Below are 22,728 nucleotides of genomic sequence, written 5' to 3' on the forward strand. Positions count from 1 at the left end.
ACTCAACCAGACGTATTTGAAGAATGAGGGTTAAGGGTCTACCCTTGTCAAGTACTTGCAATAGACTGTTATTTACATGGACATCATTTTATAACATATCTATGTTGGCAACCCTATGTTTTTGTCCTCTTTTCACTTTGGCCTGTATTGTTGGGATTTGTTAAATGAATCAGGCAAATACAGATGGGGAAGAAAGGAAGAATGCCAATATATTTTAAATGGAAATACTCCAGCAACAATATTTGACTCATTCATTATAAATGTTTTATATAAAATATGGGTTTGATGTAACAGTGATAAGATCCGCAGTGACTGATCTCTCTCTGATCCAAACTACTGATGCTTCTGTTATTTGCTCAAAAAGTCACTTTGATCTTTTTTTTTTGTAAGATGTATTATAAAAAGATACCCTGATCCTAATTGCTACCACTACCTCTCTTCTGCTCATTCCCATCTTCTAGATCATGGGTCTCCAAACTGCGGCCTTCCAGCTGTTGCAATACTTTAGCTGTCCAGGCATGATGAGAATTGTGGTTTTGCAACAGCTGGAGGGCCGCAGTTTGGAGACCCATGCTTTAGATGTATTGTGGGGCTTTGTCTCTGTCCAGGTATTTGTCCTAAAGCATAATCCTCAGTCCCCTGGACAGGAGCCCTTATGCCACAAAACCCTACTGTATGTCCATGTCCTTTGCGCAACATCCATTAGTCTGTCTAGCCTGACCCACTAGTTGCTGTCACTGACAACCTCTTCTTCCAGTATAATCCTCTTCCCACCCTCTTAGGGGCTACTAAAATCGCCTTCTACAATTTTCTAGGTTCTCTCAGTTGGGCAACCTACTTTCAATACCCTCAGTCCTGGGAGACCAGACTCCATCATCAAATTTCCCCTATGAATATGCCCAATGACAACATTCTTACTCCACCTTATGCCCTCCCATTTACCACTTTTTGCTTATAAATGCCAAGTCTGTTGTTGGAACCATTTGTATTGTATGGTTTGTTACAGCCATGGACTATGTTCATACACCTTCAACATTTTTTTTGGACGGATGTCATTTAAGGGCAAATAACAGCTGTTATTTTGTACCTATGGCCATTACTTGTATAATAACAGCAGTTTTTTTGCTGTCAAATGATGGCCAGACAATAAAATCATCAGTCATTTTGACAGTGTGTGAACATAACCACATATAAAAATATACAGGACGTATATAAGAAATAATCTAAAAAATAAAAATCTTATAATCTTGTCTTTACTTCTGAACCAATGACGTGGAGATAAATTTATATAGAAAATAGTGTTGTTGCATGTTCCTGGCTATTTGAGTAATGACTTAAATAAACCATAGGCGTGAATAGCGCATCTATAGAAGAAAAGGAATGCTTAACGCTGATGTAAATACGGCTTAATTTTACAGTTAGCTTCTAATTTACTATGACAGTAAAAGTGAAAAAAAAAAATGCTTTGAATTGCTATGAATAAAAATGAGATCCACTGTTGTTGATTGCACAGCCCTTGAAGTGCATCACTTAAAGAGTTCATGAATTTCATGGGATACAAAAGATCTTTAAAATACAGACTGCCTCTTCTATGGGGGAAACTAGAGAGATCCGAATTTAAATGAAAACTAACTGAACTTAGTTGAATTATCATCACATGCCACCGAGCTGTATTTCTAAATACTCTCAACCTACCAACTTCTTATTGCACTAGACCATAGTCATCAAAGAGATAACATGAGAGACAGACTCTTGTGTCCTAATTTTCATTGTGTGTATTCCAAGACGCCAACGTTTCTGGCAGAATCAAACTGGTTTACATGTAATTGTATTGTGATTGCATATTCCAGATACATTTGGCTGGTAGAAAATCTAAATGCACTGTCACCAACTATTGATTATTAGGTCAAACAGTGCATGTGAAATATACTATTGTGCACCCTTAGGTTTTAGGTTGCTTGGACTGGAAGGCCAAAGTAATCAGCAATACCGCAATGTCCGGTCACAGAAGATGGCAACAAAATATGCTGGAGTTCATTGACCAACACCAATGGCATGTGAAGGAAAACATACGTCCAGCCTTAGCCTTCATTGGTAATAACAGTGGATAACTCTTGGTTAGGAGCTTTGTTTGAAGTTAAAGAGAGGGGTCTTGAAGGGGCAATCTCTGAAGGGCAGATTTGTGGCAACTCGGGGCTCCTATTACTCTGGGCGACGGCAGCTGATCGTTGCTATCCAAGTTATTTGTCTTTCAACATGTTGAAAGACAATGAAAAGCAATCATCAGCTGACATCGTGCATGTCAGCTGATTGTTGCCTTTTGTTACACAAAGCGATTATAGGCCGTAATGCCCAATTATCGGCCTTTACGGCTGATAATCGCTTCATGTAATAGGGCCTTTAAGGGGTTGCCCAGCAAAAATCCTGCAGGCTGCTTTACTGCTTTAGGCTGCTTTACTGGCAGGGAACAAACCCCATCCAAACCTGGTTTTGGAAATTAGAGAGAAGAGTAAATCTCCAGCTTTTTTTTTATTTTTATTTATGACTAGTGACAGACTTTATAAACCATAGGCCATATAAGAACAGAGAAGAATCCTAGGTCTAGAGAATTTCAAACACTTTTCAATATGATGATATTGAGTTACTCTTGTATACTCTGGTAATATGATAATATTTTTCCATTACTTATCTGATTCTAATTTTCTTATACAACTCAGCAGCAAATTCACCAAGCAATCAATTGTTCCATACAATATGTGCCCTCTGGGCAGGAAATGGTTAAGGTGAATAACACTTTTACCTGTCTGCCGAGTGAGGAATTTAACTCTATTATTTACAGAGCATACAGCTTAGAGGAAACAGAGCATGCAATACTAAACCACAAACACTGCAAAATACAGATATCCCAATTCACAATGCACATGGCATAAAATGCAGTTACGTAAGGGGCCACTAGACCAACACTAAAAAAGGCAGAAGACGACTGTAAGGTCTAATTTTCTGCCTCCTCGAATCATCTTTTTTTTTTTTTTTTTCCTTGGCAAACTCAGACTTTCTACTTGCACAGGATATATTTCAGCGCTATTAGAGTAGATTAATGACATTGGACTATTAATGCCAGATTACCTAAAGATGATAACCAGCATACAGCCCAGGTGATTAAATATTTCATGGCTAGGAGTAACTATTGCAAAGCCCTGAGAAAATTAAAGGTGAAAAGCTTGACTACTGAATCCAGTGCGGATGCATCTTTATATTGAAAATACAAGATGCCATATATATATCTTAGTATTAAAATAACAAGCTACTATATATTAAATGGGTTATCCATTGAAAAAAGTTATATAGATTTGTAATTTACTTCTATTAAAAATCTCAAGCCTTCCAGTACTTATCAGCTGCTGTATGTCCTGTGGGAAATTGTGTTTTCTTTTTGGTCTGTTCTCTGCTGACATCTCTGTCCGAGACGGGAACTGTCAAGAGCAGCAGCAAATTCCTATATAAACCTTCTCCTACACTGGACAGTTCCTGTCTCAGAGATGGCAGCAGAGAACACTTTTTCAGACTGAAAAGAAAGCAGCATTTCCTGCAGGACATACAGCAGCTGATAAGTATGGGAAAACTTGAGCTTTTTGAATAGAAATAAATTACAAACCTATAGAACTTTCTGAAGCCAGTTGATTTAAAAGAAAAAAGATTTTCGCTAGACAATCCCTTTAACTGCATAGTAAGATGGTAGAAAAGTATCATCAGGTTGCAGATGGGAATAAGGTGTGTCATGGGGAAATATCAGGCACTGTCACCAGATCTTTCCTCTTGCCCATATAAACAGTTACTGTCTATAGAGTTTTATGTATGAAACCTCTTCACTGTCTTCCACAATATCCCATCCCTGCTGCTTTACTTTCTCATCTTGTATCTGCAGCTATGATTCCCTGTTTTCATCACTTGATTATGCTTTTATTCTGCAAAGAGAATTTTTTTTAATCATAAGATGCTTGCTTGTGTCAAGTCTTTTCAATTACTTCAATACAGTTCTGCTCTGTAATAAAAGCCGGGTGCTTGTAAGCATTACTACCTCAAAGAACGAGGAGCACTATCATCTTATTGGAATGTGTATAGAGATTCAGTTTACATTGCGCACTGGAATATATGTCTGGGCATTTTTAATATATGCGTTCTGATGTACCCGACATATGATATCAATGTAATATAATAAGATTTAGTCAACACATCACTCATTACTAAATGCAGATTCACAGATTCTATACATAACTGCAGGTGTTAAATTAGAAATGTTTAATAGTTTACTGACTATACACACATATTAGAGATTAAAAGGGGTCATTATACTTAAAGGGAATCTGTCACTAGGTTTATGCTGCCTTAAATGAGGTCAGCATAAACTAGTGATAGAGATAGTGAACAGATAGGTGTAATTTTTACATAATTCTGTTCAGCCGTTCTCCTAATATGCAGGAGAATAGGATTGTGGCCACACCTCTTCCCCCACTCATGAATAATAAGGACCACTGGGCTTATGCACATAATAGAGAGGACTACTTATTGTCCATGTTATTCAGGAGGATATCTTTAAATCAGCTGCACAGACCAATGTAAGCCATACGTTTTTCTGTTCAGCTTCTCTATGCCTAGTTTATGCTAACCTTAGATAGGACAGCATAAACCTACTGACAGGGTCTCTTTAAAGGGGTATTCCACTCTGAGAAAGTTATCTGCCATCCACAGGATAGGAGATAACTAGCTCATGAAGCTGACCCCCTTTCTCCAGAACAGGGATTCCAGCCTCTCCTTAGAAATTAGCAGCATGTCATGCATGTGCACCACTACTCTATTCATTCTTTATGGGAGCTGCCAGAAACAGACAGACACTTTACACGACTGCTTCTGTAGTTCCCATAAAGAATGAATAGAGGGGTAGAGCAAAGTACTGGGTGACTGATTGGGTGGAAAAACTGTAATGCAACATTTAGAAGGTATTATTTCTGGTTGCCAGCTTCTGATGGGAAAAGACATGCCCATAGCTCTCCTCCACAGGGGAGGAAGGAAACTACCAATAGGTGGTGCAAGAGGACACCACCTAAACTAATCTGCATATTGCTTCCCAGGAGGCATTGCCTGCAAGGCTACCTATGCCAGCTACTTGGTGGTCTCCACAAGAAGAAACAAGAGCCACATCAAAGTCTTCTCACCCAGCCAGTACCCTGCTCTATACTAACAAGAACCCTGACACAGATGTATTCAGACTTAGCAGAGTATTTCTACACAGTGCAGGAAATAACAGATAAGAATGTATGTTAAAAATGAAAATTTATTAAGACCTTTACATTAATTGTATATTTTTAATATGTAATTATACATATAAATATATGATATAATATAGGAACCCTGTAGTGTTCCCAGCACTAACTATGGGGTCTAGATAGTAGGAGCCCAGTTATGGTGCCAAGACTATGTTATTATTAATACAATATATAGTACAAGAACATTTTCTACTTGGCCTGAAAATTTAACTCAAATTACTATATATATATATATATATATATATATATATATATATATATATATATATACTTAAAATAGTACAAATGGTTAAGTATGCTATGCAGCTAAACTGTCCTTTTCTTTCTATAGAAAGATAAACATACACCAAAAAAAAATTGGACCTCATCTCCAAATTTAGCAAAGATCATGAACCTCCAGATTACACAACCCGATTATATCACCACCAGCTTAAAACTATTAAAATGGACCATACAGAGTTCTCTGTTATTAAGGGAGACACTGAACAAAGACAACATTTGCCATCTCTGAGACTGTACTGAAGACATATACCCGACTTAAATAGATGTATTGTTCTGATAAGTTATTAGGAAGACAGTTTCAACTTTATACTAATCTTGACTGCTCATCGAGGCTTTTTATCCAGACCCTCTTCATGCACTGAGGTCCTTGTCTTAGTAATATTAGAACATGAACAAAGGCTCCTCTTGATGATCAGTCACAGATCGGGAACATCATTTTATTTATCTAATGGTTTAAACCACAAGAGCTTCATGAAATCCTTGCATTTTCTTAAATGTGACTATTTCTCAACCCTATAGGTATATATCCCCCCAATAATATATTTAAATTGAAAATGTAGGCCCCAGATTTTGGTGCATAGGCTGGAATGGATCTCCAGCTATCCATTATTGTATCCTCATATCCATGTTGTATTTTTGGAGAACCTTACTACAGGGATTTCTTCCAGAGCAACACTCACCATTTACCTATTAAATAGGTGATAGATTTTGGATCCATGAGGTTCTGATCCCTGGCACCCCCACTGATCATGAAATTTCCCTGAGGGCAAAGCACCTAGGATTTCACTTTATTGAGCGCTTTAACCAGCAGCCGACAGTGTCTTTTTTCGCTGGTCTCCCTGAGATCAGTGATCTGTTTACCGTATTGGTCTACTAGGCATTGCTCCCACCTAGTCAGAATCCTGCTCCACACTGATGAGGGGCAACACCCCAAAACAGCTGTCTGTGGATGGATCGATGGCTTTGGTATTTCCCTGGTCACATCATCAGACTTGTAATTGAAGTGGATATTGACTGAAGGGGCCATTTAATATGGTGGTTTTGGTGGTCTCCGTACAGGAACCATCCCTTTGATGGGTCCTTCCCTGGAGGGATATCTGGCTAATCCTGTGTTTTGAGACTTGTAACTGAGGCTCCGCAGACCTTTTTGCATATTGATGTTTCCCAGGGGGAAATGCATCTAGGATTTCACTGTATTAAGCACTGTAACCAGCAGCCAATAGTGTCTATAGTGTCTATAGTATAGTGGCCTCTCTGAGATCAGTGATCTCTTTGCTGTATTGATCATGAAAATGGGGATCTTGTGTTCCCTTGGTTGAATAGAGTGGAATATAGACATGTATTTGGTGTCCCAGCAGTTGGCAAATCTGACAAATCACTTATCTCCTTTCCTGCTGTTAGCTAAGAATCTAAATAATATATCCAATATGGTGCCATGCTATTCCGTACACCTCTCCCAAGATGTACAGCACTAAAGAAATGATATTATACTGCACAGTGCTTTCCCTGATCTAGAGTTGGATTCACACCATCCTCATTGTTTCTGCTTTGTACTAAGAGCAGAACAAAGAAACTAATAGCCAGACACCAATGACACCCAATGGACTGAATGCCTATAATCAATAGTAGATGAGTCAGGGCGCTGACACCCTTTTCCCCCATCGATCTGCTGTTCAGCACCCTCACTACAGTGTTAACGTACCTGGAAGTTTTTGGCTCCATTCCCTGTACATCAGCACTACACAGGGAATGGAGACAACTACTTCCGCCTTCATTTGCACAGGAATACAGGGAGCAAGCGGCTGATTGGCAAGGGAGCTGCACAACTCTTTGGACCCTATTCCACGGGATGATTATCGTTCAGATTATCGTTAAATCATTTATCCTTGCTCGTTCGCAAATCATTCGCATTGAATAAGACATCCTTTGGTCGTTAGCAGTAGTAGTAGACGAACGAAATAGTGTCGACAAGACAACCGCAAGAATGATCATAAGTAACTGTTATCGTTCCATGTAAATAGATGAACAATTTCAGGTCTTTCGCAATAGCGGTCGTTTGGATCGTTTATCGTTAACTATTATGCGAACGATAATCATCCCGTGGAAGAGGGCCCTTTGTTGCCTACCCTGTGGGTAATAGTTTTATCCTTTAAGTAATGGTGTCAAGCTGTGCTTATAGTGCTTACACATGTGTGCTTTCTAATTTCACATTAGTCAGGAATATAGAATTTGGCGACTCTGTAATTATTTTTGTCTGGAAAAGGGAATTAATTTTTAGGTTTCCAGTAATTAGTAAAGCTGAGCAGGTTAGTAAATACTGGGATCTAAGATTTACCTGCACTGGTGCCTGCACCGCCTGTGAGGTCCCCACCCATCAGACCACCTAAGAATTAAAAAAAAAATGGCATAGTCAGCATTGCTGCCATCCACCACAGATACCACATCTTAACTCTTAACTTCCATGAAACTTAAAAGTCCATTGAAGGAATATGTACTACGAACTTTGTCTTTGTGTGATAGCCCAAAAGTTTTCTTTCTGTATAGATAGACTGTACACTGTAAAATGTTGTTTTTTTTATTATTAAAATATAAAGCATGTTAAATGACCCATATACATACAGTATAAAGAAACAAATTTCACTTCTTTTGTTAATGCATAAACACACATAACTCAGTGCCAGAGGATCTGATCATGAATGCAATGCAAAATATAGCAGTAACGTGTAAGACTACCCAGGAGAGCAGTAGGTTGTCACTTCCGACATTGACACAAATACTTCTGATTAGCACTACACCTATAAAGCCGTACAGTCACTACAAGGGAACACACCCTAAACATCATACACTTACAGGTTATAGTATTCCCTATCCACAGGATGGGGAATGACAAGATGATCAGTGGGGGTCCTTTTGCCAGACTACCCCTTAAACTAACAGCAGGTTTAGAAAACTCTAAGCTGATCTTGTGTTTCCATAGTACACGGGATGCTAAGTGCCATTTTCACTAAATCGTCACTTCAATTATTATGTAAATTAGGCAGTTTGGTGCACTGGGAGCAGAATTACTCTCCTCAGTGCACTTATCCGCCCTGCCTCCCTTATAAATAAAGAGACGGTGCTCTGCAGTGATATCACTCTGGTGGTTATCACCACAGAGCACCAGGCCGGCCCCAGTGCACCAAACCATCCAATTCACATATTTATTAATATGGTGCTGAGGATGAAAGTTTAAAAAAATTACCTTCAACCTCAGTTTTCTGTGCACTATGAAAACATGATAGCATGTTAGAGTCTTCTAACCTGCTGTTAGTTTTCCTTTAATATATTGCACATGAAGGATGGACAATTGGTCAACTACAGCACAATAGTAACCGAAGAACAGATGACCAGAACTACAATGACTCTGACTATCATACAGTGGTGCTCTGCAGGTATAGTACTCACACAGTAGTCGGTTAGATGGAACAATCCAAAAGTAGAAATGACTCCAAATAGTCATCAAAGTTCAACAAACACACACAATGGTCATAAGACAATAAAACACAGGTCCTATGACTGTTGTGTGAATTTAACCCTGGTTGAGTTGAACTTTGGTGAGTGCCGCCGTTAGTTCTACTTTTGGATTAATGCACAATAGCGTCCCTAAGTCCATTCCATACTAAAAAGCACAGCAAGAGTCTGGAACATTATAATTTTTTTTTTTTTAACGTCTACAGTGCCAACAGTGCCGAATATGCTGGTGCAAAGGCTGCAATGAATCCTTTTATATATACAAAGTATCACTTATCATTACAGTATTATTATTACTATTACTACTATTATCATTATCATTTCGAATATATGAATGGTAGAACTGTGGTAGACTTGCATAGAGAGGAAAACCCTAAGTCCTCACACAGCACAAGTAGCATACTGAAGGAAATATGACACCCTGTTCACAATACATCAGTACACAACAAATACAGGTATTTAGAGAATTAGCTTTGGATGACCAACTCCATGGAATTAAATTTAATGACAGAAAATGTCATACAATAATTCCTCCCCCCCCAATAATTATATGTTATTTTAATGCAAATGTATGCAGATCAGGCGTGCACAATTTTGCAATTTTTGGTATTATTATCCAACTCTTTCTTGATTTGCTTTTTATTTTTTCTATCTTTAGAAAAAAAACACAGCTTATGTAAGTAAAAGAAGAAAGCTGCCACCTGGCTAATGGGTACAGTCATCTTTTTCCTATTTACCTTACACTGTTTTATATAAATTTCATAGTTGCAATGTGATCCTGTTTTGTTGACATATAGAGCAGATTTACCATTAAAAACATGGCTGACACTAAAATACAATACACATGATGTGTTATATGGCCAATGCATTTATGGATAACATACCCTTATTAATGGCTAGTAGTGATGAGTTAACTTGCCGAACGTTTAGGTTTATCCAAACCTGCAAACTCAGCATTTGACTCCCTGCGTCTGGAGAAGTTGGATGCAGTCCTAGGCTGTATCCATTTTCTTGGCAGCCTTAGGTCTGCATCCAACTTCTGCAACTGCGAGGAGTCAAATGCTGAGCATTCATGTTTGGATAAACCTGAACATTCGGTGAGTTCGCTTGTCACTACTGGCTATGGTAGATCAGCTTCTGGGGTTGTACCATAGAGACTTTAAGCACCGCCCACAAGGAGTCTGGTAAAATGTTGCTTAAGGCAAAACTAATATGTAAACTCCAATGTAATAGTATTTAAAATTCTATGCATAATATGTAAATGAAGACATTTATCTTTTTTTTTTTTTGCAGTTCGTGGTGTACAATCACATTTACTTAAAGTTTCAACTTCTTCTGTGTTTTGCCCAAATTTTGAGGATTGCACAAAATTTGTAATTTTTTTGTGTGAAAATATTGATACCCCCTCTCCCTTGTGTTTACACATTAAAGTTTAAAAACAGAATACGTTATTTTTTTTTGTGCCATAATTTACTGTTTCTTTTTCTTTACGCACAATATATTAATGGCAGGTATATATTGCCATTGTCTAGCATATGTGTATAAGCTGCATATTTAGCGAACAATAAGATCCTGATCTCCAAGGATGGGATACAATCCTATTCCTGGCACTAGAAATATGGCTCAGACGTGGGACAATGATAGGAAATGTGCGTCAAAAACAGACAAAAAACTTTTTGCATCACCACAACAGCCTCATACCTGTGTTACCTGCACTCGGTGGCCGATGTGTCAAGCCAGGAGACATGCTGTTTCTTTGCAAGGTTTGATGGGACAATGGCAAAAGGTTGTGGTTACCCAGTGAACCAGCTGGATTACTGTAAGCCAAACTGTTTGGATTGGTCACTGGGATGGAAACCGGCATCTCAAAATTGGGAGGTGGAACAGCCTGTGTATGGGATAGAGAATCAAAGATAAGACTATTGATTTTTTTTCTTCTATAGAAGAAATATATAAAATAACATAAAAATAACAAATAAAGGATAGTCATATGGCTTATATTCACATAGTTTAAAGCCCCTGTAAGGAAGACATTTTAGTCAGCTAATGGAAGATATTACTCCTATTTGTTTAGCTGTGGCCGTGCAGCCATCTTTGTATGTATTTAAAATTAAATGTCATATTTATAATAAAAAATTGTATAAACGGCAGCTTTATGTTTGTTGCAGAAACCATGTAATCTAGGAAGGCTTGATCACAATTTATGCATGTTCTCCAATAATAATAAAGTGTCTTGCTGTCAAAAAGATCAAAGACATAAAATTAGTTACACTCAAATAAAAAAATCACATGACAATCTATGTAAAATATTTTTCATTGACTATGACTAATCTACTTATATGAATGTTGAGACAAGACACACATACTGCCAGCAAATAAGTAAAAATTATTTTTGCACATCTCTATAACTTCTTATTCCTACTCACTCCTAACCATTATGCGGTTTAAGACAAATAATAAAAAATATAAAAATCCAGTTAAAGCAAACCATGAAAGAAAAAGGAAAAACATGTAAGGATTTTTTACAATAACAGTAACATACTTCAAGCTTTTTTTTTTGCTGCCAAAGCCCAGATGTGTGCCAGAAAATAATTCACAGAACATATATTTACTCTGGAATTTTTATTTTATATTTTATGGTTCAAACCAGTTGCAGAGTTTTGTAAATGTGCATGCAGGATTTCATTGGAGAATTATGCAGAGCTAACAATTCAAGCTCAATGAAACATATATCAAGATAAGCAATGGTATCTATCTATCTATCTATCTATCTATCTATCTATCTCCTATCTATCTATCTATCTATCTATCTATCTATCTATTTCCTATCTATCTATCTATCTATCTATCTATCTATCTATCTATCTTGAGCTATTTCTCTACTTATCTACCATCTATCTATCTATCTATCTATCTATCTATCTATCTATCTATCTATCTATCTATCTATCTATCTATCATCTATCTCCTATCTATCTATCTATCATCTATCTCCTATCTATCTATCTATCTATCTATCTATCTATCTATCTATCTATCCATATGCATCTCATAATCTATCTATCTATCTATCTATCTATCTATGTCCTATCTATCTATCTATCTATCTATCTATCTATCTATCTCTTTTTCCGTTGGTCTATTTTCTATCTATCTATCTATCTATCTTATTTACAGTATTGATTTATTTAGCTATTACTGTGTTTACTATACTGATCTATATATTTAATAGAGATGAGCACAACTTGAGCATGCTCAAGTCCGATCATTTGGCCATAGGCTATATCCATGTTTTCCTAGACTCCCTAGGGCTGCATCCAACTTCTTTAACCAGGTGTAGCTGTACAATCAGACTCAAGCATGCTTAAATCATGTTCATCTCTAATATCTACAGTATCTATTATCTATCTATCTATCTATCTATCTATCTATCTATCTATCTATCTATTCCAAGACTATCTATCTATCTATCTATCTATCTATCTATCTATCTATCTATCTATCTATCTATCTATCTATCTATTCCAAGACTATCTATCTATCTATCTATCTATCTATCTCATATACTGTCTATCTATCTATCTATCTATCTATCTATCTATCTATCTATCTATCTATCTATCATCTATCTATCCATTATCTCCTATCTATCTATCTATCTATCTATCTATCTATCTATCTATCTATCTATCTATCTATCTATCTCATATTCTATCTATCTATCTATCTATCTATCTATCTATCTATCTGTGTATTTTTTGTACCTTTTTGTAATAAATCACACTTTTCCACGTATGCTGGCGTGCTGCAGAATATCTGTACATACTATTGGGGATCCCCAAGCCAGGGGACGGGCTCTGTACAGCACCCGCTTCATAAGTGTTTGGATGTGCGGCTTTCTCCTGTATCTATCTATCTATCTATCTATCTATCTATCTATCTATCTATCTATCTCTCTCATATACTATCTGTCTATCTATCTATCTATCTATCTATCACATAACATCTATTACATATCTTATCTGTTTACTTCAAAAAGAAAATTGCAGGATGCAAGTGACAGTTAAGAGACAAACATATCTACAAGTTACATGTTACACTGTATATACTAAGAACCACTCCAAAGTTTTTAAACTAACTTCACTTTTTTGCTATATTAACTTGGATTTTGTCCTAGCAGTACAATGCTGGAACTAAACAGACTTTTCTTTGGAAATTTTCTCTGCGGCCGTAAAGAGGGACCATGCCTTTGCCCACAATGAGCCGCAGCCGTTTCCCTGGTAATGAGATGAGCTCCTTTAATTTTCAGCCCTTTCAGTAAAGCGCTCTAATGATGTTCTACTCCAAACTACAAATGCACGGATAATTATTATCAGATGTTTTGAAACCACAAAATTCATGTCCTTAGGCATTTTCTGCGGAAACCTGAGCGACCCTTTTCATGAAGTGCCATAGCCAGCTTTTTCTGCTGGCACATGCAATGTTTTCTTATGGACGGAGAAGTCAGGTTCTTTTTCGTACTGGTGGTTAAAGATATAACCCATGTTTCATATCCACAGCTCAGCTTTTTCAATGGATCTTTCTTTCTGCATGAGCAAAGGCGTACCGTTGTGCATTCTAACTGCAGGGCTGTGTTTTCTTACCACCCCTAGTTTGTGGTCAGGTGGGCAAGACAAACCAAAAATGGATCTAGTGTGCCATGTGTTTAGAGCGTCTGTGAGGCTGTCATTTTGATGGTGCCATCCTTCCTGTGTAAAATGGCAGTGTCCAGCCTTCAGACCAGGACACCCTATACTTTTAAACCACAAGAACCACAGTCTGAATTGCCCTTTTGTGGAGCACAAGGTCAGTAATTGATTCTCGACTCCATTTGTTTTGTTTCAAGGTTTTCGTTGCAGATTTTTTCGAGTCCATATATTTTGTTGGAAAAGCGCCTGTGACATATTGAGCCATTTATTTGACTGCTCCTCTTATAATCATGAAGCGACAGCAAATACTTTCTAGATAAGACAGTGGCGTAGCTTCTTGCTATGATAATGATCTCATAGAAATGTACAGTGATGTTTACTGTACTCTGGGGCTGCTGCACATTCCAGGCTGCTCCGAGATGAAATTCCTTCTATATTTATGATCTGTGCTTTCTAATCAATATTTGCATAGGACAAGTGAATCATTCTAAGACTTGTGGATTTCGTCTAAACCTCCTCTCTCTCTCTCTCCGCCTGCTAGTAATCCTTTCCTCCTGTCCATCTCAATGTCAACAGCTGCTACTGCTGCGATCAACACAGGGTTTAAAAGGCATTCGTGTCCCTGCTCTCAGATTGCATCTCTGCTACATAAGCATCTAAAAGAGCTTGTGTGAAAACATACTGTAACTATCCAGTCACCCAGGAATTTAAGGGCAACTTAACAGGGTGGCACAGATGGAAAAGCACCCAGATGACTTCTGAATTCAAGGAGTGCACAGTTAACCAGGAATGACACGTCTCTGCAGTTTATATCATCCATGCAGTCATTTGGTTATAGGCTAGCACCTATAATTTATAGGTTTTATACTTATTATTATTATTATGTTATAATTATTACTATGAAGAAGAAAAATAATATACATAGTATCAAGATGATACCATAGAAGAATTCTTTAATTTCCTCACTTACATGTCAAATGAGAGCCACATCCAAGCGTTTCTGGTGTTGTACTATTATAGAAGAGTTTTTTTTAAAGGCTTTATATCCTACATTATATTTCAGATCATTGTTATCAAAAGGTCCTGCTGGGAAAGTGCTGTGATGTATATGCAAGGCTACTAGGAAAGTAGATACATGCATGTTGCAGGGGGCTTACATAAAACAGAGAACTCTAATGGGGCCCCCTCTCTAATACTGGTTCACACCATTGCATGAATGTTATAAAGGGCTTGGTGCTTATTTGCTCTCTACCCTTTGCACATTCCCTATGGCAAAATAGGGCAGCAGGTCTCAGTGTTTTTGCACAGTGTAATTCCTGGGGCGAGGATTGACAGTAGGATGTGACCAACCTGAGAATGGGCCCTATTTTCTGCATGGACCCCACAGATTGCTTCTTTTCTATATTTGCCCCTGGTATTTTATTACCATGGCTTTTCCTCTTGATGGTATGGATTAGTTTATTGTATATACAATATAACACACTACTACGGATATTAACTGGGGCCAGGGCAGAAAGGGCAAAGCGGCACTGGCATGCATAGCAGAGAATACGACATCCATGCAACAGCCAGAAGACATTTCTTTTATGGTGCGTAATGAGGTCTTGAGATTTTATGGTTCACAAAGAATCTCAAGTTGTTCCTACAGAATTAATAACATAGGGCAGGGGCAGACATACCATCCAGTATGTGCAACCTGTGTAGCTGTGGGTATTGAGGCACTTTTTTTTCTTTAAAACCAACTAGAAACATTCTCCTGTCTATTCACTCCATGCAAGAACTGAGCAAATGCATTTCATACAGTAGCTCAGACTTATTAGTGGATTGTTAAAGGGGCATAAAGGGTGCTCTATGGTAAGGCAGATAATGTACTGTATCATTGCAGAACATGGCGCCCATATACTGTTCTTCAAAACAAGTCCTTAGTTATCATTGTCTACCTCTGGCATGGGGCTTTAGTAAAGTGTTTTAGAAGATCAAAGAGTTTTGGGCTTCTGGAAAACCAATACAAGCCCACTATAATTTCCATATTGTCATATTCTTAGGCTCATAAATTAAGTTGGATATTGAAGGCCCACCTAATATGGTGGTTTTGGTGGTTTCCCTTACAGGAGCCACCCCTTGGTTAGATCCTTCGCTGGAGGGATATCTGGCAAGTCCCATGTTTCGAGACTCTTGAATGAGGCTCCATGGACTCTTTTTGCACATGTTTGTATTTCCCAGGGGGCAATGCACCTAGGATTTCACTGTGTAAAGTGTTTTTACTAGCAGTCTACAGTGTTTTCTTCAGATGGTCTTTCAGAGATCAGTGATAATTTTACTATGGTGTTGTACTAGCCATTGCTCTTGCTTAGCTAGATGAGGGGCAACACCTTGAAACAGCTGTTTGTGGATGGATACCTGGCTTCGGTATTTCCCTTGTCATATCCTTAGAGTAGTAAATTGAGGTGGATATTGACTGAAAGGGCCACTTAATATGTTGATCTTGGTGGTTTCCTTACAGGAGCCACCCTTTGACTAGGTCCTTCCCTGGAGGAATATCTGGTTAGTCTCATATTTAGAGACACCTGAATAAGGATCCACAGACTCTTTTTGCATACTATAACTTTTAGACACACCAAGCATTATGGCTAATGCCAAATTTGCTTTCACAGACTTGACTTGACTCCAACAATGGTCTGTATGGCTCAAGCAAGCTGGATAATTTTTCACACAATAAATTCTACCATAGCAAATCCTTACTGAACTCTTACCCATGTTAAGCAGACGGTTCTACAGTAAACAGAATGGAAAGAGAATAGAAAAAAACCCACAGCACACATTTACATACTCATGTCATCCCACTCAAAGAAAACAATCAATCATTTGATGATTTTATATGCATGTAAACATGCATCTCATTATACATTACATCAAAAACAAAACAGAGAAAAGCTCATGCAAAGTTATTTCTCTTAAATGACTGGCAAGGCATATGAATTTGTCGAGGGCTGGCATATTAAATTTAGATCTACATTGCAAACATTGAAATGTATGCTGGAAACTTCAGAGGAAGCAAAGCTTACAAATGCCATAGTATCACCCCAGCACACTGAGGTTGCATCATAGCAAAGGGATTTCATGCAGACATTACTATTAGCATTTAACCCTCTAGTGCAGGTACAGCTGACTTATATTGCTTTTGATTTTATGTCTATTGGCCATCTGTCTGTACAATTGCTTTACAGATGCCCTAATATACATGAGTTTTCAACAGGGGTCCAAAAATACCATTTAGTATTTCTAAATAGGTTCAAACTTAGGACTTACGAGTGTCACCATGTTATGGACTTAAAGTTGTATGCATCATATATAGATATATACATAAAGTATCCCTGTGTACACTTATCTATATTGTTTGAGCTACTTTCCTTTCATTGGCCAACTTACTATCTTTGTGTACTATAAATGTTATTCAAGTCCAGACATATTTAGACTCCGAGGAAGTTGGTCATTGACTAATGAAACATGTGGGATAAGGATATATTGGAGATATATAATTTTGTGGATATCAAACTTTCATTTTTGTTTGTTTTATACGGTTATTATTTTATGGCACTGTCTGTAATATTGTGTTTATGTACAATGATTATTGGTGGCAGTGTTTACATGGCTTTTTTCTAACTCATGCTTGTGTGACCCAGCATTTAGGACCTGCATATTTTACGGGTTTGTGGTCTCTGTATTATTATATAAGCATTTGTTTTTTTTTATGTGACTTCAATAAAGTTTTGTGATTTATTTCCTTAGTCTGAGTTTTTTTTTTTTTCTTCTTTTTTTTGCTTTATTAAGTAAAGGGGTGTAAAACTGCAATTCTCCAGCTGTTGCAAAACTAAGGTTTTGGCTGTCCAGGCATGATGGGAAATGTAGTTTTGCAACAGATGGAGGTCTGCAAGTTTGATACCCCTGATCAAGTATGTTCTGTGGTAGAGCAATACACTTCGGTATATAGAGCGATAATTTAGAGTGTGTCTGCTAGTTTAAAATTGGGATATTACTTTGGTGTTACATGCACCAGGTTTGTTCCCTTTGAAATACATCTCGCTAGTCACACACTTTTTTGACATGCCCCCTTCTCAGGTACCTAGTAAGTTTTGGTATGAGTTCTGCTTTGTAACATTCTTTTGGGTATACTTACTTAGTCGAAATGTATGGAAAGACATATGGGCCACAGACGCTTTCCATATCCAATGATAAAATTCATGGCATGCACTTCGGAAAGAATATTAATCCTTAAGGGTGCGTTCACACCTACAGGATCTGCAGCAGATCTGCAGCAGATTTGATGCTGTGTTCAGTTATTTAATGGAAACCTGCTGCAGAAAATCAGCTGCAGATCCTGTAGGTGTGAACGCACCATAATACAGTACTGTGCAAAGCACATCCCGCTGATTCTTTTAAGGTAGACCATGTGCAATGTGCAGAAAGGTCTTATCTAGAGGTGACACAAAAGTTGCTTGTAGAACAACTTAAAGTTAGGGTATTAGCAATGCCAAATGCAAAGAATAGATTGTGTTTATAAGGTCATTTTGTAGAAGCTTTACTTTAGCAGGTCTGCTCTATTGACAGGCACCTTTAATGCAGAAGTGAGTAGACAGTAACATCAATCTGCAAAGGCCTTGAGTTAACCCGTATCCGAAGCGTGATTTATCCCTTATCGGAATTTTCAAAGCAAAATTTCTAAATTAGGTTTAACCACTATAAATATTTTAAGCGTACATCTAATGATATGAAAGCTGAGGGTCTTTGGTTGATATTAAATAGCTTATAACCAGAGAATTTTTAAAGATTAACCTATTAAACATATCATTCTCGGGAATGAGAAATTCTCCTTAGAACTTGACCTTCTTGCACCGAGAGAGGCCTCTAAGTGATATTTAGGGAATGCGGTAGCAATTTGGTTTTTTTTTAATAGTAAACCAGCACTGCAAGGGTTAAGGGGTGTTAGGTCAGCAGTCATCAGCAGACCAGCCGTGTGACCTCAGGTACTTACAGGTATTTTATGGCTCTTGATCATATTATCAAACTCTTCATTAATTTTTTTATATTTTTCTTCAGTGCGTGGGGTGAGGGCATAAGAGGAGTCGGGATCGGGGCTTTCACAGCCTTTGTGTTCTTTCTTGCTCAATGCCTGCCAGGTTTAGAGAAATATCACAGATATATCAAAAACTGAAGAGACGGACATAGTACTTACACACAATCTTTGCCTGCTGATCATTAGGTCAATATCTTCATTAATCTTTCTGTACTTGTCCTCAGACTCTGGACTGTGACCTACAGAATCGTCTGCATCAGGATCTGGACTATCACACCCATTGAGGCCTTTCTTTCTCAACGTCTGAAACACATAATTTGGACATTTCAGTCCACAGCATTATATAGAAGCTCGGTCTCTAGAGCTTAACTCAGGGTTCCGCTTTATACAATATAAATACACAGAAATCAATGTTGTCGAATACTGTAATGGAGAAGTAAGGATAATTGCAGCACTTGGAAAGTCGGAATAGTCAATATACTTGCCTGCAAGTACTATGTTGGCCAAATGAATGTATCCAGTCGAGCATCAAAATAAACAAAACATTTGAACAGTCATAGCTGTGATTGGCTATAATATAAGACAAGGAAAATATTGACATATTGACACTTATTTTGGCTCTTTCTTATTATAGGAATAAAAAGTTATTAAAACTCAAAAGTATTGCACCACTATAAATAGCCTATATAACTATTGGCATAGGGTGGGTGGTCCTAAGCAACCGTTCACACATGTAGTTTTCATCTTCTATCCTCTTCAAGGATAACATTAGAGTCAATTTATTTGTTAGAGATAACACCTCCACCCTTTTATCTGCTTCTAGATCAAGAGTAAGAATAATATTGAAGAGAAAGGTCAACCAGAAACTTTATATGTTTTGTATCATGCTGTATTTTTCTTTTTTATGTCTATATACAACACTGGTTGAGGAAAAATCAAAGGTAGCGTCGGGTGGAAGCTTCTCATAAGTGCCACGGTGTCTCCTTTGAGTGTTCTCACGCTTAGTGGGACACACACATTTTCTAGGTATCGACAGTATTATTATTTTTATGACATGTTGGGCAGAGAATATATACTTTTTGGAGCTTACAACCTAATGTTCACCCTCAAGACAGTAACTATAAGGTCATTACATTCAATATCTCTAGTGTAGCTACTCAAAATTGTACCATTTACACATTTACTCAAATACTGATCATCTGAAACATTTTTTCCAAACAGGTCTGCTAATTATTTTATAGACCCATTCTAGACCCATGTATACTGATCAGTGGGGATCTGACTGCAGGGACCCCCATCTACCAGGAAAATAGAGTAATTCTGTAACCCCAAATCAATGGAGTGGACTGTACATTTGTGTAAGGCTGGGTTCACACAGTGTATGACATCGGCTGTTCTGTGACACGGCTGTGTCACAGAACAGCCACTGTCTGTGAGGTTCATGCCGTCCAGTGTGGCAGTACTGGGCGGATGAACTTCACTTCCTTCGATTTGGAATGTGGGCGCATTCGGGTGTGCCTGCCTTCCAGTTACCCATAGCAGATAATCCAAAGTGCTGCCAGAATAAATAGAGGGCGCACAAAACTGACACTCCGGCCGGGATTCCATAGGGCACAATGTTATTTGAATTTTCAATAAATAGGGGCTGGTGTTGCAACGGCCATTATTTATTAAAAATTTATGTTGTGTGAACTTAGCTGTAAGGTGATAACTTTAAGACAAGGGTGTCAAACTTGTGGCCCTCCTGCTGTTGCAAAACGATTTGCAACATGTCCGGACAGCCAAAGTCAAAGCTGTATAGTCCAGGCATGATGGGAATTGTAGTTTTGCAACATCTGGAGGGCCTCAGTTTGATACCTGTGCTTTAGAAGGTGGGATTACAGTTTTAGGCTATGTTCACACTGCGTATGAATTCGTCCGTAGATCGTACGCCGCCGTACATGTGCGGCTGAAACTACAGGCGTGGGAAAGATCGACATGCGGCCGGATGCGTACGAACCGCGAACATACGCCCGTAGTACAGTTATGCTTCCCTAGCTTGTTTCGAAGCGATCTGAGGCAGGTCATTTACTTGGAAATCTTCGCCCAGCCCCGTAAACCACACAGAACCTTTTGGATCGAAAAATCAAGTTCAATTTGGCTGAAATAAGTACTTCGTACGGGACCGCATGGAAATCCACGGCCATGAGTTTCAACATTTCCGTCCTCAAACAATGGTCTAGTTAATTTTTCACGGCGCTGTATACAATCTGGCCGTAAGCTCATACGTAGTGTGCTCTGTGCGGGCGTATATCGTATACTTTCAAGTGAACGCATCAACCTCAAAACTATGTGCGTATATTCGCGGTTCGCACTACAGACGGATTCATACGCAGTGTGAACATAGCCTTATGATGGCACAGTGGTTGGATAACCACCATTGGTTGAATAATCCATGTGTTAATGTCCGGCTACAGTCAGGATTAATTGTTCTCCCTATTTTCTGAGCTCCACCCAGGAAAGAGCTGTATTAACAGACATCAAAACTACAAAGGGAAAATGCATTATGTCCTGAAACAAATATAGTTACAAGGTTTGTTCACATTTGCACCTTTTTTTGTACAAAGCATCTAAAATAAAAAAAAGAGAAGTCACTTTGCATATTGTCTATATGAAAAATCTATTTTGTAGGCAGCTCCTATGCAGACCTATGTGTCTACATGGTTACAGACTATAAACTTTATGAAGTCTGATCCTTTAGATATAGGCTATATTCCCACAATGTTTTTACCTCTCCATTTTTGCAAAGAAAAAAAATTACGTCCACCATTTCATTGTATTGAAGTCAATTAAATCGCTGCAATAACGGACGTCTTTTTAAACAGAAAAAGCCAACCCCTTTTCTGTTTTTTAAATGTAGTGTGAACATAGCCATACTCCATTTCATATGTAACCTACTGCAATCTGGAAAGTACAGTATATATGTGTGTATATTTATGTATATTTGTATGTGTATGTGTGGTTCTATCTACCTATCTAGAAGCAAGACAAATTTCAGCAGCACTGCTCCTGAAGAGGTAGGTGCCAGCGGGCCTAAGTTTTGACCCAAACTGTGAATAAATAGTAGCAGATAGTCCGCGGCAGTGTTTATTCATAGCAAATTCATAATACAGCACTCCAAAGACGCAATGCTTGAAAAAGGTAGCGCGAGGCTACCGAAACATCGCGTCTTTGGAGTTCTGTATTATGAATTTGCTGTGAATAAACACTGAAGTTTTCACTACAGCTTGGTCTGCCGCGGACTATCTGCTACTATCTATCTATCTATCTATCTATCTATCTATCTATCTATCTATCTATCTATCCATCTATACCCTTATGAATTCTATACAAGAACCAGGACTGCAATCTGATCTCAGCTCATGAAATAAAAATAAAAAAAAGATTGTGAAGAAGTTTATTTTACTATTTATGAAATGCAGACATTAATATGATATGCATGGTAAGAAATGCTAATTAAAAAAAGAGAAAAAATAAATATATAACACTAGAGGTAACATTATACGGTAGATTGCAAAAATCATTAAGGGCATTTCATTTGGAGAGTGACATGTTTAGAAGGGATACAGCTGTATGATGTTAAAGTAAACACCTATGGGAAAATAACACATAGAGCAGACCGTACAAATAAATGTTCTCTCATACATTATCTACAGATACCAAAAGACATAAACATGATTATGGTGGGAGGCTGTAAGTAAACATGTACTTATAGGTGCAGTGTTCTTCTCTTATTACTAATTTGTACAACTCAGCAGAATAGGAGGGGGTGGATTATAGTTTTTAAATCTAATGGTGCTTTTAGACGGAG

General features: G+C 37.9%; 1 protein-coding gene across 14 annotated transcripts in view; it reads right to left on the reverse strand.

The window, feature by feature from the left end:
- MEF2C (myocyte enhancer factor 2C) overlaps nt 1-22,728 on the reverse strand; it is a 209,541-nt gene that overhangs the window by 20,689 nt on the left and 166,124 nt on the right. For 6 of the 14 annotated variants that reach the window (XM_069962898.1, XM_069962887.1, XM_069962890.1 and 3 more), the window contains 3 exons: nt 19,038-19,181; nt 10,818-11,004; nt 7,942-7,989 (listed from right to left, as the gene is read on the reverse strand). In XM_069962898.1, coding sequence (XP_069818999.1) covers nt 7,942-7,989; nt 10,818-11,004; nt 19,038-19,181 — 379 coding nt within the window. Of the gene's footprint in view, nt 1-7,941; nt 7,990-10,817; nt 11,005-18,836; nt 18,975-19,037; nt 19,182-22,728 lie in introns of all 14 variants that reach the window. The other 8 variants (XM_069962899.1, XM_069962892.1, XM_069962900.1 and 5 more) reach the window with 6 other exon arrangements.

The sequence above is a fragment of the Dendropsophus ebraccatus genome, chromosome 3 (assembly GCF_027789765.1).
Source record: "Dendropsophus ebraccatus isolate aDenEbr1 chromosome 3, aDenEbr1.pat, whole genome shotgun sequence".
Lineage (NCBI taxonomy): Eukaryota > Metazoa > Chordata > Amphibia > Anura > Hylidae > Dendropsophus > Dendropsophus ebraccatus.